At 40.4% G+C, this 18,689-nt stretch overlaps 2 protein-coding genes across 3 annotated transcripts; both read left to right on the top strand.

Annotated features, from left to right (window-relative positions):
- Positions 1–7,858: 7,858 nt before the first annotated feature.
- LOC124215640 (venom allergen 3-like) lies at positions 7,859–9,830 on the top strand. Its single transcript, XM_046619259.2, has 5 exons — positions 7,859–7,903; positions 8,610–8,780; positions 8,871–8,955; positions 9,050–9,182; positions 9,644–9,830. The coding sequence occupies exons 1-5, from the start codon at positions 7,889–7,891 to the stop codon at positions 9,828–9,830; spliced, it is 591 nt and encodes a 196-aa protein (XP_046475215.1). The 5' UTR covers positions 7,859–7,888.
- Positions 9,831–13,947: 4,117 nt separating this feature from the next.
- Positions 13,948–17,037, top strand: LOC124214670 (venom allergen 5-like). Of its 2 annotated transcripts, XR_006882181.2 has the most exons (6): positions 13,948–14,160; positions 14,430–14,600; positions 14,718–14,802; positions 14,919–15,051; positions 15,171–15,449; positions 15,547–17,037. XR_006882181.2 is itself a non-coding variant. In XM_046617201.2 (5 exons), exons 1-5 carry the CDS (start codon positions 14,020–14,022, stop codon positions 15,391–15,393), a joined length of 753 nt encoding a protein of 250 aa, XP_046473157.1. In that variant the 5' UTR covers positions 13,948–14,019; the 3' UTR covers positions 15,394–15,533. The 2 variants fall into 2 exon arrangements, 1 of the variants encoding a protein (XP_046473157.1); XM_046617201.2 differs by lacking the exon at positions 15,547–17,037 and having other exon boundaries at positions 15,171–15,533.
- The last annotated feature ends 1,652 nt before the right edge of the window (positions 17,038–18,689 follow it).

The raw sequence follows: 18,689 nt of genomic DNA on the forward strand, positions 1-18,689 counted from the left end.
ACTAACTTCAACTGACTCTTTCGTACACTGTATTTATTTTTTTTCAATTCGAATTCAATTTGAACCGAATATAGAGTTAATAAGTCTACTGATTTAGGTTCTAGTAATTTATTAGAACTGGGAAAATGACAAGGAAAACTGGGACTTACGTCCTGGTAATGTCATGCAACTTTTTTCTCAAAAATTGGTGGCCAGCTTATAAAGTTTCATTGATAAAATTTCATATTTCGAAAGCTGTAAACTAGCGATGTAACAAATATTCGCATTCGTATTCGCATTCGCGAATGGTTAAAAATTTACATTCGTTGCATCACTCGAGAAAAGTATGGGTTATTTTTCCGGGTTTCCGTATAGATCCTGATAATAAACTTTTATCTATCCATCTATCTGTCTATCCAATTACTATTTGACTATCCGACTATCTGGCGGTCTATCTAACTACGTAATTAACTATCTATCCATCCAACTATCTGCGCAACTCGCCGATCGAAATGAAAATTTCCGCGATCCGGAGACAACGAGGCGCGGCGAATCACGGAAGCTTGATCGTGGCCGTCGATTTCCGTTTTACACCCTGGTATCCCTATCAGCAGGGGTTCATACCTAGCCATGGATTCAGAAGCCACAATAACGACATCAACAATGGAGTCCTAGTGCACATCGAACCATTGCCGAATATTCGGTATTTCCGTATGTACATGTAAACCCGACGATCGAACGCGACTGCTACCTTAAACATATTATATCATACCTTAAACGTATACATGCGGTTTGATTGTATTTTGTTACGTCGTGATGCGCTGGTCGCACAGGCTTTTGTCCTTTCGTTCGGGACCACCTCGGTCGATCCCTTCATCCCTCGTTTCAGTTTGTTGCCACCTTGTGGCCTGGCTTGTTGCTGATTTATTGACCCCTCTTTGCAAACGCTTGTTATTAATGACAAGCGATTGATAGCTGGTGCTGAGGTTTCTGCAAACGGACGACGAAACATCTGAGATCCTCTTTCCGTATGACATATTTTACCATATCCATGATCGAGATGATCGTTATCGTCACCGTTACTCGTTAATTGTTCGTTAAACTCCTGACGATTCCGTTCGCAGAAGATGTTTCTTTCACCTTCGATTCATTCCAATGCGGACGGAAATCCATTCCGAGTATGTCCGAAGTTACGGTCATGAAAGAGAACCGTGGGGGAGATTTGAAAAATCCAAGTCCCATTCCGACTTGACATTGAGTTAATATGGTATTGCGGTCAGCGTGCGGCAGGATCGCCGATCCTGTGGTCAATTCCTTGATTCTTACGACGTGAAGAAGGTGCGTGGGACTCCTTGACGTCAAAGAATAGTTCCGAGGTCACCCTGGGCTGAGGTTACGCGAACTCGTCACGGATTCTGTGGTCAAAATTGACTAGACTCATTCGCAGTCGTTCTTTTATCAAGGTGCTTTCATGGCCTCTAATTTATAGGCTTGACTCGGACCGCACAACAAGGTGTTCGTACATTTTTATAGACTCCTATAGTATACTTTGAAAACTGCAGGCAGTGAATAATAGGACTATATGGACTTTGGCTGACGAGGGGGGGGGGGGGGGGAGTTGAAGTTTTTATCCTCTTTAAATTTCGAAGCGTTATTGACCTGTCGCAATTATTTTACAGTCAGTCATCTCGAACCCTCACAAGGTATGTATGCTTGAAGAATGGTTAAAGTCTTTGAGTTTCATATACTATCCGCGAAACCGAACCTTTGTTACGTCGATATTTATGAAACTGAGGATTAATGCCCGCATTATACGCGAGGACGATCTCTGAAAATTTTATTGAGAAATCGATGGGCTCACAGCTACTCGGGACTTGAACTGATCGTTCACGGTTCGGGCTTTGTCAAAATGAAAACGACGAGTGGTTGGTCAGGATCAGATACATCGAGCTGAATTCCACCGTGGAGTATCGTTTTCATTCACAAACCCCCTTCGTGCCAAATTCTTTGTCGAAAATCTATGAAGACGACGGAGGGTTTGGATCCTTTTCGAACGGCGGAATCGTTCGCTACTCCAGAAGCGGAGACGCCCGAAGCTTGACTAATATATCCAGCAAGGTAACAAGGTGAACAGAGTCTGCGCGATGATAATTGCTTTTCGAACGGCTTTCATTCATAAAAATTTTCGTATCTCATTCATCCCGGTTCCGTACCATTAAACCACTTAAGGCTTACCGTAATTCACCGTGAAACTATATGACCTTGTCGGCGAAGCGCGTGGTGATGAAGACGAATGAGATTCCTCTTCCTCTCCCATCTTCCTTCTTTCATTCTTTATTCATCTTCCCGGGGGACTGACTTTGCCTTCGGTGATCCAGTCGATGGTTCAGATTGTCACTCGTTGAAAAACGTGCATACCTATCATTTCATGGTCGCTGAAAATCGCATGGTAATTTTTCTTCTCGGTAACACGTTTAATACATTTTATTAACAGATCAAAAATCGTGTCAGTGGCGTCGACGGGTTACAATATTAAAAAAAAAAAAAGAAGAAGATAGTGAGTTGTATAGAAAATTGCAACAGTTGGAAATCTCGATAACAATTTAAAAAGCTCGAATGATTAAAAAATCTAAAACACCCTTCACCGGAAAAACACAACCAATCACACAATCAGCTTCACTTCTTTCCTTTCCCATTCGCTTTTCCCTTTCCCTTTGCCTTCCCCATCTTCTTGCTTTTCTCCGGTTTTGAAGCGGCTTCCATATTTTCCTGCAGTTTGGCTGGAGGTGGTGGTGGTGGTATTTTTGGTGGCGGCAGGGGCGTCGGTGGCTTCGGAGTTCTCAATTCGAGTTCTATGTTCCTGTTCTTTGGATCGAACGAGTCTCCTTTCTTCTTTATCCGCAGCAGGAACACGTCATGGTTACCATCCGTAAGGTGGTCGCTGTGAACTTGTTGGGATCCGGGACCCCCCATTTGGGGGTGGACGGTTATCGTTCTGCACTGATCGTTGCTCTGGGCGCCGCCTCTGCAGGATCCGACCTTGTACGCGATCGTCTGCGGCTTTGCGTTTTCGTCCTTGGTCAGTCGACCCTTCGAAAATACCTTGAAGAGGACCTGGTTGTTGTCGCCGCCGTTGACTATCTTCGCCTTCTCTTCTCCCGTCTTGGGCCTTCTAATCTCAACCATTTCACAGTCGCAAGGCGGGTCCCAATTTCCCCGCATTCGTCGCACACGGTTCTTGTCCTTCTCTACTCGGATTATCAACGCGTTGTCTATCATCTCCGTTGATATTTCGTGCCAAAATTTACCTTCCCCTGCGTTGGGACGATGCTTGTCGCGGATCGCGTTACACGGCGAACCGTCCTGCATTGGAGGACAGTTGCAGAAACCTGTAACGACAATGACGATGATCATTATTACGATGATGACGATTATGGTGATTTTATTAACGAACGTTTTTCTTCTCATTTTCGTTTACTGAAACGTGGTATTGAATTTTCTAGAATCCATTTTTTGGATCCAATTGGCGCGGCAGATGAGATAACGAATGACTTCAGAAATTATCGTTACAAAATGATTAAGAATAAAGTTCTCAAGTGGCATTTGAATTTTCAGTCAATCAGATCTTATTGGATATAATTTTTTAGAGAAATTCAAGTTGAAGTACAGGGATCTTGACTCATCTCAATATTTCTGAAGGAAGAAGCGAGACGCCAAGGAAGTGAAATAAGGTCACGATTGGACGTCATTCTTTTTCTCCTACACTCATATTATTCAGAATTTAGGTTAAAACTGACTTTGAGCTTATTTAAATTTATAACAATCAGATTTTTCATCGCTCACCATTTCCCTCCGCAAAGTCTTGCATTTCGATTCTGTAGTTGTAAACTGTACTTGAAAATTTTGAAAACGAGTCAAGGATCAGCGAAAGTGATTAACTTATAGGATTTCCTCCACCATCGTCATCATCATCGTTGACGGACGCCATAATGATGTAATAATTCCATTGGTAAAATCGATATTCGAACAGCAATTATTTTACCAATGTAAGACGACTTCGAGTGTATCTTATCGATAGTTCGATATCTATCAACTTTTTGTAAACACATTCGTTCGGTCATTCATTCATTTTGACAAATTTTACCATTCTTTTTTGCACACGTCTTTCTACAATCAATACAAAATAGAAAAAAATAACCAAAAATTAACCGCAACATTAAATTTCTCTCAAAAAAAAAAAACGCCAATCCAAAATTTCTGATCAAATTTAACAAATAGGCAAGATAAAAACCAAAAGTAACCAAAACCAAATATCCCATCACCCGGGCAAATGATCGCCTCTGCAGGGGTTTGTGGATGTGCTAAAAATGTGCCAATTCTCCCGGTATTTCCGGCCGCAGATCGCGGCTTGAGACCATCAACTGGTCAGTCTTCGATCGGATGTTGCTCAGCCGGTGAAGACTCCTCGTTGTTTTCATCCCCACCGTGGACCCCGCTTTCGAAAAACGATGGGGCGCCATGGTCTCGACCAGCGACAGGGTTGTCGGAGTGCCAGAGGAAGGAACCGCAAGATCTAGCAAAATCAGCAACGCGGAAACCGTTCGAAAATCCGTTGTTCCTTGGGCAACGATCTAAGGAGGACGGGGCGAAGTGTCCCTGTCCTCGACTCGGTGAAACCAGGTACGAATCAATGCGAGGAAAATGTTCGCCTTGCTGCGCAGGCGTCGAACCTCGAAGAGAGAAAGTCGTCTCGGAAATCGTCGCTGGAGGAAAACCGTACAAGGAGATCGAGGCCGTGATCAACGAGAACCGGATGGTCGTTAGGGTCCAGAGAGAACCAGTCGAGCCCCTGTGGGATCCATCATGCGACTGTCTTGACGATCGCGTCGCTAATATGCCTGGAAGACTCGCCGGTGGAGGCTGCGAAGGTCAAGGGAAAAGAACAGCGGCGAAACAGTGTGGAGACAACGTGGTGTTTCGGATGGCCGATGGTTGTAAGGGTGGTGGTGGTGAAGATCGTCGGAACTTGGACGCCTCTTGTCGGACCATCGAGGTGTTTCCTCAGCCGGAAGAAATGTCTCGTGAACCGTCTCGCGAGGTTAAAAATGAAAACTCGAAGGACTCGAAGAAGGAGAATAAGAACGGGAAACCAACGGTGGTTCCGAGATTTGTCGACATTGAGGATAACCCCAATATTTTCGTTCTTAGGATACGCAAGCGGAGCGAAAATGCCGAGAGAAAGAACAACATCGATCTTGAGTTTCGCACTCCTAGGCCTTGGAGACATCCTCCGAAACCATCGCATTCTCCTTCTTCTTCTCCTCCTCCTCCTCTTCCAAATACTCCAAGTGAGGAAAAGAGCGACAAGGGAAAGAGAGGTGGAAAGCAGAAGAAAGGGAAGAAGTGATCGGTGCCAATTGTTTTCCGTTTTGCAATGCTAATTCTTCATTCATTTTGGGGTACAACTTGAGACAGACAGACAATAATTTGCGATAAAATTATTATCAATGTGAATTGTATTTTGGACTGACTCTGTCGACGGTGGAAAGTTGACGACTGACTTCAGAACTTTGAGTGACTTCCTGTAGTGAAAATACTGAAACTTTGTTGACGAACGTACAACTTCGTGTCTTTGACCAAGTCAATCAATAAAACGTAACAAAATTTCGAAATCTTGAACATTGATGAATCCAACGATCATTCGGTTAATCCTCTTTGTGTTTCGTTATTGATAATCAACTGGAGAAATGCTTAAGCAGGTGCTCACTATTCACTAATCCATAATTATATCCTCTTGAGAGTTACGGTATATACATATATTAAAGCTTTAAAAAAATTTCACACACCTGAAGATTCTATTCCTTAGCAACTTGCGGGTATGGATAGGTACCGTATTCGCTACGGAGTCTGATTCGCTATGATCAGAGGTAAGAATGGACGTGATCGGGGGGTTTGCGTTGAAGGTAACGGCATTGACGGTGGTAGAATTAAAAAAAATATATCATCCCCCAATTCTGCCCGCCCGCGTGACTGTAGCCAAGAATTTTTGACCATACCAGTCATTATATTCACGCCCGCTGACAATGGATCGAGACGAAATGGGATGAGCGTAAACGCCTCACGTAATCCTTACACTTTGAGTGCACAGCCGCGGGGTCTGTCTGTGCTATGAACGTCGCTTCGCACAAAACCCATCTGACTTCTGAAAAGCGCATTGGGAGCGTTGAGCACTTGGCTGGGAAATGGCTTTGCCCTCTTCTTCTTCTTCTTCTTCTTCTTCTTCTTCTTCTTCTTCTTCTTCTTCTTCTTCTTCTTCTTATTTTTCTTGTCGCTTTTAAGAATGGGCTCGTAGTGGGCGGGTGGCTGTGCGCGAAAGAAACCCTATTCAATGGATGAATTGGGTGAATGGGTTTCGAACTCCATTCATATCGCCATGAGGCACCTGACTCTGGAAGTCTGGGGTCAGTTACGCGAGTCTAGCCGTGAGAACGGCAAGTGGGTGCTTTGCGCAACGTGTATATTTACTTAGTCCAGACGGGAAATGTTTTGTTTACTTTATCATGGTGAAGCTGGTAACCTTGCCCGTGGTAACGATTCGTGCTGAGGAAAAATCGTTATTCCTCGATTTTGAAACAGTTTGAAATGCACTAAACTGTAATAAGACAAAGCATGCTCGTATATCGCAGTCTTAGTTACTTCAAAATCATTTGAAAAATAAGAAAACAGTGACTTTTTTTGCAACCCAATGTTTCGTTACGATAATCGATGTCGTAGATTAAAAAAAGGAGATGGATTTCTTCGATTTCGCAAAACACATGCGGTACTTAATTGCCGACCTCGTTAACTTCGGTGTTGTACAAATTTTTTTTCTACCCTTTAACCCAAATTTGAAGGACGATTAAGAAGAGTGAAAGAAAAAAAAATAAAATAAATAAATATCCACAATGGTACAATTACCGGTTAAAGAATGCTCGAAAATTGATTCTTTTTTTTTGTTTGGTTCTCTTTCTTCCTCACTAAAAAGATCCACGTATTATTATCGCTTCTTTTTTTAACCTTTCAAGGAATTTCAATTTACCGCGAACGTTATTGACCGCCATTCGTTACGAGGGATAGAGATGATCCTCGGCGTGGGAAGACGTGAAGCGATATTTAACGAAGCATCGCCTTTTTGGGCTGAATATACAGTGCATAAAGGTGAAAGTGATTCACTCTGTAAAAAGGTCACCCGGTAACCTTGACATACTGTTAGAACTAGCAAGAAAGCGACGTGGAATGCGGATTTCTTTCGTAGAAATTCCGGGATTCTAGATTTGTATTTCAATTAGTTTTATTTCCGGATGATCGGAGATGTTGAAATCGGTATTATTTATACAGTATTTCAAACAAACGACAATGACAATGATTATACTCGTTCATGGGACCTTCGGAATTATTTGTACAATACCTACTTTGAATAACAACACCAACAACAATGATAACGATAGTTGTTTATCGGACCTTCGATATCGCAAACTATAATAAGGTTTGATGTGAGACACGAAGGGCAAGATCAGCTTGAACAGATGTTAATTGTTTCACCCTGACCCAAAATGACAATTAATTAGGGTATCTTGTACATTTATTTGCCCGCTTAGTACTTTATAAAACGAGCCGCTCATCGGTAATCGATTCAGTCTCAATATCGTTCATATTAATTGTACCATTGAGAGTAGTAGAAAATTTCTTTTAAGATCTCGAAATCTATGTTTGTCTAGTTTTTCGTACATCTCAACGCGAAATGGACGTCTTTTCAAGATCACGATTCACCCTGATTCTTCTTATTATGTCTTCATGGTGCTTTTATCGGTTAGTCGGGGCTGCAGGCAATTATTGCAGAATTTCTTCATGTGCACCGGGACAGCAGACGATGTGCCTTTATCCCGTAAGAAAAAACACTTACTTATTCCGAGCTCGGTCATTTTATTTCAGTCTCTATTCATCAACGGGGAAAGTGGCTTGAAATTTTATTGCTGGTGCAGCAATCTTACCCTCAATTTGGTGAACCGCGTATCTTGATTTGTTGGATAAAATTCATCCCTTAGCTGGCACACATCACCATCAGAATAAAAAAGAACCCAACCACTAAAATGAATATCACGAGTAATCTGCTGGTTGTTTGAATTTTCAAAAATTACCAGAGACTCTTCAAACTGTGTTTCAAAAGATAGCACAGGTCATTTTGAGAAAAAGAACAACAATTAAAATAAGAAAGAAAGAAAAAATTGAAAACCTCGAGAAATCGAAAAATTTAATATTTTCACAAAAAAAAAAAATCATAACTTTTCAAATTTTCAATTTAAAAATCTGATATTCTTACTGTATGTACTCGAGATGTACTATATACGTCAAGTATAAGAATCGTTTGATAGTCGTGGTCGGTGAAGAAAGAGAATTTTCTTTTAAGAATCGAAGCGATGTATTTTAGTAAAAAATTGACGATGCACTTTTTCTTCAACCTAAGAGTAAAAGATGCGTCATTTGCGAATCGTCTGGCGTCATCTTGTAACCCGGTTTGCCAGCTGAGGTTCATCATTAAAATTGAATGGGAAGTATCAGAGTGGATGTATATTTTATTTCATTGCGCATAGCAAAACGGAGCGTCCAGTCGTTGCCCTAATTCGAAGCCAGTTCCGTTGACGTATTACGAGAAGATGTCAATCCTCAACAAGCATAACGAACTAAGACAGAAAGTTGCCAGAGGGGAAGAACCTCGTGGTAATCCTGGACCCCAGCCTCCAGCCAGCGACATGAATTGGCTGGTAAATTCTCTTCCGTTCATTACGCTGGCGCTTGTAGTATCGAAAAACGATTGATCATATCAATTTATTATTACTCTCGTATTTCCGTAGAGATGGGACGAGGAATTGGCACAGATTGCTCAACGTTGGGCTGATCAGTGCACGATAAATCCTCACGACACGTGCAGGAATGTCGGTAAGATTGAGATAAACGTAAAATTAATCAACGTCTTCATTAAAATCTTTTGCGGCGGGGTGTCGGTTTTTTTTTTTTTTTCTTCTCGATTTAGAAAGATTTCGCGTCGGTCAAAACGTCATGAAGCACTGGACAACGTCTAGCAGAAGTCCGTCTCTCGTACCATTCATCGAGGCTTGGTACGACGAGGTCCAATTATTTGACAGTCGCGATGTTGCTGCGTTTAGGTGAGTCTTTCGTAGTTTATATTAATCCTACTCACTTACAGCTGTGGAAAATTTCACACGGGGGTTAATCAGACCCCGGTCAACGTTTGAGAGTTATTACCGCACTCGACATTACGTTACGCAAAGTTCCCTCTTGGAAAGAAATTCTGACGAGAGAAAATTTAACAATTCCGAAATAGACTCCAATCTTAGTTTTAGCAAATAAAAACAAAAATAACAACGACGGATGATGTGGGAGAAATTGTTGAAGCAAAAAAAAAAAGTAAAACAACATGCAATGCGTACACGTGGTCTCTGAGAGTTCAAAGTTTTTTTTAACCATTCTTCATTTTACTTATCAACAAACAAACTTGATCCAACCACGCTGACTTTAAAATTGTACGTTAAAGACGGTTCTGGGCTCGTTTATCTGGGGATAAATGTAGGATCAACTTATAGTTTTGCCTTTGAAAAAATGTCAGATTCAATGCATCATGGGGACACTACAGTCAGCTCGTTTGGGGGGAAACGATGTTCGTTGGTTGTGGAAGATCGAGTTACATGGACAGCGGATTTCACCACACTAGATTTGTCTGCAATTACGGGCCTGCTGGAAATGTCATCACTCAAAAGGTTTACACTGTTGGTAAAGCTCGGTACCTCGCTTAGGAAATTATATGCTTCGTGTAAAATATTGGGATTGTTTAAATTATTTTTCTATTCAATATGTAATATCTATTATGTGTATATAATATCGCGTATTTATTTTGCACGGTCGTTTTTTCCATGAATGTAGGCAGAAAGATGTTTGTAATCCATATGAAAATATATTATCCTACATACCAATATCCTTGTTTATTCGGGAGCTCTTTATATGATACCGTCTCAATTATGAAACCGTTTTCATTCTTGTTCTTTTGACGTCTCAACGACTTTTATATTCATTTTATACCCGACTCAACCGTAATGTTTACTCTTTCGACCTGAAAAGCGGGACGAAAGTGGAATATTTTTCCCTCTCAATTTTTCTGGGGTAAAAAATTAAACCTTATTCTCTCATTTGCGGGGAAAAAAGTTTACTTTTCTCCCGCAAATTTCATTTCTCTTACAAACGGGGGAAAAAGTTCACTTTTCTCCCGCGTTCGCCACAAATATCGATAGAATATATTACATATCAATCTAGTTGGACCATTTGAATCAACTAAAAATTTTGTTAGGCCAAAAGATTTTGAAATGACGCAAATAAATATTCATTTCGCGGGCCGTGAACAGGCACATTTAGTTGATTCAACGACTTTTTTCTCTCATCGTCAGTGTATTTAAACATCGGTAAAACTTTTGGATATCTAACTTTTAACGGATAACGTTAACTTGCCTTAAATTTTAAAAAATTTTCAAAACATTCAACACCTCAACTATTATCGAAGTTAACTTTTTGAGTAGCGAATTAACGATTAACGAACTTATCTTTTGTACAAACTTTGACCGGTTTTGTCCAGCTTTGCTTAATATCAACCCAAAAGGATAAATAATCCCGGTCTGATCCCTTGACCGCCTATCGTGGATCGCTCAAATACACCCTGAACCGTTCGAAGTGTCGAAGCTGCTCGGCCATGAGCCTTTAATTTTCCTAACAGCTTTGCATGACAAATGGTGCCGAAGGCTGTTCGGAAGTCGCATTGGCATAATAAGGGTGATCATCCGGTTATAATGGCATATTCTTAGCATCATCGGTCCATTTACTTAAGGCGGACTGAGTGATCTGCTCTTGAAGAGATCCCGACCGATACGGATCCTGAAAGTACTTTGACTCTAAGTAAGCGGTAAGATCTGTATTAACAATCCCTTCCTCCAGAGAGAGAGAGAGAGGCGTTTATTTTAACTTATTGTTTAAACTTAGTGAAAACTTTCTGTTACTTGTCGAGAGTGTTGGTAATTTTTTTTTTAAATTTTTTACTCGACGACTCTTAGACGTTAGCATTCGTTTATAATATGGGCGGAAATCGGAAAAGTCCGAAGTGTAGTTACGTATTACTCGAAAAGTATTGATTGTATAAAAAAAAAAAGTTGCGTATGAAAAAGTTTCAGTTTTAAGTGAAATTCAACGCGAAATTATGCAAAAATTTATCGACGCCGCTGAAAGTCCGTGAAAGCTAAAAGAATATTAGTTCTTGAAATTTCTCAAAAGGGGCATCATTTTTTTCGACAAAAATTTCATATGATGTTCCTTTCTAACTGTTCAAAAACTTGTGTAAACTTCATCGTCGGCCTGGATCTGCTTTCCAGCCTATGAATTTTTTTCAGAACTTGAGAGAGAAAAAAAAAAAAAAAAATAATAATAATAATTTTTTTCCGTTGACATAATAAAAAAATATGCATGTTTCGTTTTTCCATTTTAATCGACATTACGATGAAAGTAGGAAAAGAACCTCTCGGCTGCAATTTTGATGAAATCCATTCATGTTCTTGATATATTTTACTTAAATTTTCGATTGAATTACAGCTCATGATAAACATTAATGATAATTTGACCCTGTTTGCAGTAACTTGACGTAGACCGTTTACCTTGGGTGTCGTAACCATATCCACGTGATAACCCAAATAACAATATTCAATTATAACACAGTGTGATGTGTTTTTCCTGAACCTGTAAACGATAGCGGTATAAAATAAAAACTGCGCATTTACTTGACCCAACAGTTCCACAGTTTGAACAAGTGTTTTCAGAGTCTTGGCTCGTGTTAAAAATAAATATGTATACTTCATTTTTCACCCAGCATGAATGGTAACGCGGACAATGAGAATGACGATACTAATAAGTTTTATAAAATTTATCGACATACATGACGTTGAGTCGTATTAAAATAATAATGTTGTTGGATACAGTAGTTTGGACACCTGTTTTCCATCATCTGTCTATACTAAAGACATCAATCGACGTGTTTTACAAGGTGAACAGATATATGCGCGTTAAAAGCTTCACGTTTTGGATGATCAATTCCATCCGCGATATAGGAAGCGAAAATTTTGATTCCACCATTTTTTCTTGACTAGCTTAGTCGCGTTTGCTTTATGTTTTTTTCGAATTATCTTATTTCGCCTAATTAAATGTAATTATTTCATATTACAGAAATTAAACATTTACGTTACATAAACATAGCGGGACTGATACCAGCTGTCCAAACTGACGATGATATTCAGCGGTACCAAAAATGTATACGAAAACAGGTGCAATTTGCATGTAGACATGTCTTTACAAAAAGGTTTCGTAGAAGGCCAACATCACATTCTTAGCGGTAGTCGTTGATCAAATTTTGCTAACGCTTGTTTTCCGAATAGTGTCGCGAAACGTTTCACCGTGACAATATCAAACGTCCAAACCTAAATGCTGACATTTCGTACTATCGTCTTTTCTTTGTTCTCATACGTCATTATTGTTTCTTATCCATAGTGGTGACGTGCACGTAGATTCCGAACCTTACTTCAATAACAACACTATTGACTTTTCGACGCTACACTAAACATATGCCAGATTGGCTGAGGGCTACGGCCTAATCCGTCAACTGAGCTCCTCCCATTCTGGACGTTTTAAGTGACTCACCCTGTATATCAGGGAATCGATTCAACAAACGATATTTCACCTGTCAACGTACCCGTGGAATATTAACGACAATGACAGTGATTACCCGTATCTGTAAGTCGCTTGGCCTCAACATACTTCGTTGGTATTCTTTCTTAATCGTGAATGCATAACAATGGACGAAATCGAAAGTTCCTTGAATGTTGTTTAAATACCGGTACTATATGTTGACATCAGCTATGATTTACAACTCGGTGCGAAACACTACCTCCAGGAAGTTTCGGATGAGGCCGTCTTGGGATGAGGGCCCAGACATTTCAAAGTTAAATCACATTATACGACGTTCATTATCTGGAATAACGGACTTGTCGGGTTTATGGTCGATTGATTTATGGCTTGTTTCAGTCGGACTTGAGGTAACGCCGTCAGTGAAATGTACAACTTGCAATAATATTTGCATGACAAATACCAAGCTGACCTATAGTCAGCTATATTCCCGCCTCGAAGCAGAACAAGAGTTCGGTTGGAATTTACCCTAATTGTACGTCACATGGTACACGCCTTCGATTATGTAGACCTTTTTTCTCGCAAACGATACCTCACTGCGAATCCATCGTCAGAGCACCGCGTGTAAAATTGCTTTTCCTAATGTAAGGTGTCACTTATTTACGACTCGCACCACATAATTCAATCGAGGATATACGACTTATAAACATATAATTACTATTACCAATATTATTGCTGGAAGTATGAGTATATTTTTTTTTTTACGGTTATCCGGTTCCACGGTATTCATATCGGAACCCGTCAGTATTAGGTCACTCGATTCCTTAAATTCAATAAATTATAATAGAAAATATAGGAATCAACCGAAAGCGAATCTGTTATTTATTCCAGGTTTTTGTGTCTTAATGATCCGATAGCGAAGGTTTAATTATTTACTCCCCGTGTCTTTGTGTACATCTGTCAAACACAATTAGAATTCTGCTAGCTTCTAGAAACCACATAGAATAAATATATACCAATTTATTATCATACGTAATTGCAAGTGTCACATTTGTCTCGCTGATTTATTGTCTCTTTTCCAGTCGCAGTACTGATACCAGCTGTGCGAGCTGACGATTATGTCGAACAATATCGAAAACATATGCGAAAACAAGTGCGATTTGCACGTAGGTATATCTTTATAAACAGCTTCGTAGCAAGCGAATTGCACAGTTTTAACGGCAGTCGCTGATCAACTTTTACTGACGCTTGTTTTACGAATAGTGTAGCGAAATGTTTGCCTGTTCAACATCGGCCGTCCTTTTCGTCTTGACCCTGTCGTCCTGGCTTTGCCATCAGTCCTCCTGGGCTGCATCCGACTATTGTATGATTTCTACGTGCGGAACCCAACGGCACACGCTCTGTCTCTATCCTGTAAGAAAGAATTGAAAGAGGATGAAAAACCCCGTAGTAGTGACATATTAGTACGTTTCAAAGCTACACTTCTTCTCCTCGACATTCGGTCAAGCGGTTTAAACTTTTCGAGAAATTGTAGCAAATGATGGGAATTCAATGTTAGATAATCGAAATCTCTCGTCGTGAATCTTGTGCCTGTATCGACGTCGTGATCTCAGTCCTTTTCTCGTCCGTTCACCTAATTTTTATTTTTATTTTTTCCATTTGTTTTCTCACATTCACTGTAGAACAGCGGTCCATCCAGTCAGTGCAGAAATTATGATTCGGTACCGTTGTCACGTGACGAAGAAGCGGAAATCGTTGCCCACCATAATCAGCTTAGACGGAGAGTTGCCAGTGGTCAGGAAATTCGAGGACATCCAGGACCTCAGACACCCGCCAGTGACATGAAGGAGTTGGTAAATGTTCGGTTGAAAATGCAGCGGATGAAACTAGATAATTTTTCACTAACGACACTTGCAATCGGGCTTAGAATCTTTCAATAAATTTACCACGATACACATTTTCTTATGTAGAAATGGGACGACGAATTGGCAACGATTGCTCAACGCTGGGCTGATCAATGCGCTATGATTCCTCACGACGATTGCAGGGATACCGGTAAGCTGAAGACTGTTGTATAAATCGACGAGATTTCCCGGCAAAAGAATTATAACTGTCAGAAAAGTTTGGATACGGTTTCAAAGTCAGCGACGGAACGATATTCTTGTTCGTAGAAAGATTTCGCGTCGGTCAAAACGTTGTGGACTACTGGAGCAGTGACAACGTGAATCCGCCAATCGAAAACCTCGTGGCGGGCTGGTACGACGAAGTTGGACAGTTCAGCAAGAACGACATTGACGTTTATCGGTAAGTTACCGACCGATCTTCTCTTGCCTGATCCCCATCTCTGCACGGCGTCTGTTCCGAGAGAAAACCGATCATCTGTCAAACCGAGATCTCAAAATCTCACGTCACCTTCGTCTCAGGTTTAATGAAGCCACGGGACACTACACGCAGATGGTCTGGGGAAACACGTCGTTCATCGGATGTGGACGAGCCCGTGACACGAGTGGCGGATATCATACTCGACTGGTTTGCGATTACGGGCCTGCCGGCAACTTCATCGGTAGACCGGTATACAAAACCGGTAGACCTGCTTCCGCCTGTACTGATGGTGTCAGCAGAACCTATCCAGGCCTCTGTAGTTAGGAAACAATATGTAGACAAATGTCTCACACACATGGCATGCCGATTAGTGATGTAAAGTATGTTGTACAGACTTGCTAGTTAAGTATGCACAGTGAATGTACAATTGAGGTGCTCCTTGAAAAGATCATTTTTGAATTTCAGTAATTTTTTCAGATTTTCATGTCAACTTTAACCGGTGACCCAAAGAGGGTGGATTCCGTTCAACCTTTTCAGAGTGACATCAAATCTACCGAACGAATTTGGATGAAATTTGGTCTAGGGAGGTTGTGTGGGTCGCTGATTACGAATCTGAACTCAGAATTTTTTAATTTTAAATAGTGGATCCAATATAACAATATCAAGTGAGTTTTGGAGTTTTACCGCAAAGCTGGTCAGAGTTGATCTAAAAATTAACTTCGTCATTCATTAACTCGCTACTTAAAAAGTCAACTTCGATAATCGTTGAATATTTAAAAAAAATTTTAAACCCACGGCATGCCTAGTATAACAGCTATGTATGCATCACATTCGCACTCGCACTTCGCATTAATTCATTAGCCATTCGACTCGCCGAGCGTACGAACTTCAATTTAACGAAAGTTAAGAAAACCGTTAATTATTGTTTTGGTCAACTCAAAGGTTAAATCAGAGCAATTTTGTTACCTTCGTTAGTTACCGATTAATGGATTAACGGTTTTCTGCCCAGCTTTGGGTTTTGGTCCACCATATCGGATCCGCCATTTTGAACTTTCACATTTCGATTTCGGATTCGTAATCAGCGATCCAAAAAACCCCCCAACAACAATTTCATAAAAATCCGTTCGGTAGATTCGATGTGCCCCTGAAAATGTTGAATGGAGATATAATCCACCCTCTTTGGGGCACGAGTTAGAGTTGAGATAAGAATCTGAAAAAAATGGAGAATTATTTTTGAATCACGTGCTTAATGCTACTCCACTCTTTGCGCACTTTGTTTTTTGACCCGATTTTCTCTCCCGCATCGAAGATCACCTGACATCTCGCGAAATAACTGGATCACCATGGTTAAATGGCCATGGATGCATCGATCAGAGACTTGCTGGTTTTTGGCTTTGTGTCGCCACACTGCGGGCGGCGGGTTCGAATAAGAATTACTTTCGCCTTCTTCATTGTCGTCCGTTGACGTCTTGACGATTCTTCCATTTAATACCGTTTAGGCCCTAATAGTGGCTGACGAGACTGCTCTTGCTGGTGACTCGAGCTCCAACGATGCAACTTGGCATTGTAACGCGAAATATCTATTATCCAGCAGTTCGGCAGCACTGGAAACTCGATGTATCCATGCGTCTATATATCAGTCGGTCAACGGTACTCGGCGGGTGTTCTTCTTCCCTTATAACCTTAGACTCTTTCCAAAATACTTTTCTATGGACGATTCTTACCCTCTGTTATATATAATGTATCAATGCAATGCTCTTGCACAAACGGTAAACACTTTCCGGTTGCTGGTGAAGGGGGCGAAATGCAACTCACTTCAGTCATTCCTCAATATCGACGTTTTTATTTTTCATTCAATGTTCGAATGTTTCGTCCAACGTCTTACTTCTGTAAACAAATAATCTGTCCAACGGTTTAACCTGATATCCAAACGTTTGAGAGAAAAATATAATAGGTATAATAACCAAACCGGTTTCTTTTCCCGTTATTTTGGGTCCATCAAATTTCAGACCCTTTTGCTATTCCACTAAACATCCAAACCCTGATGTGTACTTGAAGAGTATAAAGACATACCTGCAGGTAATCCTGGTGTTAAGCAAACTTCTTCTAATCCCGAGTTGGAACGATCGTTTAGTATTTTCAAAGTGAATTGCTGTGACTCGGTGTTGTAAAATGGTCGACCCGAGCCATCGGGTAAATCGTATTATAGGCAGGGGTGAAATCGGGGGAAAAGGAATCCCAACTGCTGGGTAACTTCTGACGCCATTGGCGCGGATACAAAGTCGTGCATAGGCTGAAAAGTCGGAGGTCTCAATGTCGTTCGTATCGCATGCCTAATGATAAAAGTATGTATGCGCTATTATACGACCTTTTACCACGCGTAAGCGTAAAGAAAGGCGTATTTTTCTCCCTTTGTATTCATGCTTAAAACCCGAGCATACGTTAAAAAATGTTGAAATTGAAAATGGACCAATCAGCAATTTTAAGGTCTTATATACCGTCGGTTGTGACCTTTCATCACGAACCTTGTAAAAAATAATCACGTTCAAAATGCTTTTGTAGCGAATACCACAAAAAAAAAAAAAAGTTATACACGCTTTTACCATCAAATTTGCATTTTTGGTGCATGCTTCATCACGTCATTGGACACGCGATACGTTTTTTTTACCTTTTTGAACTCGATCCAAACCGAAAAACTTCATGATGATTAAATTGCCTAATTCTTTCAAGGTTGTCGATGTACCAATTTCATTTTCCGGATTGATTCCTCGCGTTTTTCTCCGTCTATGTCATCTTTTTCTTTTTTTTTTTAGCTCAACTCTAACTGAAAAACACAGTGTTCTGTCAATATTTTGACACTTTTGGAGGTATATTGGCTATGGAGAGAACAATTGTTCGTGTTTACACCGAAGTCGTTGAAAATGTTTACTGAGGACTTTTAACAGAACTTATGCCCACTCTAGGGGTGTATCTTTCATCCCCCAGTGGGGGGGTGTCAGCACGCAGCCCTGCAGCAACTCTCACTCCATCTTTCTCTCTCTCTTTCTCTCTCTCTCAGCGGGACGCTTAACAGCGGGACTTTATTCGATTATACTGACGCAAGTGTGAGAATCTGCACAGATCTTTCATCGTTAACCATTATACCGGTAGCTCACCCATATTTTATACTATCCCGCAGGTTTTTCAATCTCGCAAAAGTATTTGGGCCAGTATTTCCGGACCCGAATTTCAAATTTAATCGATATCTGACTTGTAGACGTTTTTTTTTTTCTTTTTTTTTTTCTGAGTATCCTACAGCACGTTGTTTTCTGACTTTTCCCGATCTTCGATTCATTCCCCTTACAAGTTTCTAATTTTTTCTCGAGCATTTGTTGCTGATATACTTTAATTCTTTCGACGAGAGTTATTCGCAATAACGATTTTATGCAAAGTTATTTTTAAGAATAATAATTTAACAATGAACAGATATTTTTGGTTTTTTCGTCTTCGCACTTTGCAGGAAATTTCCGAGTTTCATGAAACATCAATTTTTGTACTCCATAGGAATGAATAATTTATTTGATTATATCAAAAACAATTTTTGACAACTGTTTCGAACCTTTGCTCATGAGTGAGAAAAA

Source organism: Neodiprion pinetum, chromosome 3 (genome assembly GCF_021155775.2).
Source record: "Neodiprion pinetum isolate iyNeoPine1 chromosome 3, iyNeoPine1.2, whole genome shotgun sequence".
Lineage (NCBI taxonomy): Eukaryota > Metazoa > Arthropoda > Insecta > Hymenoptera > Diprionidae > Neodiprion > Neodiprion pinetum.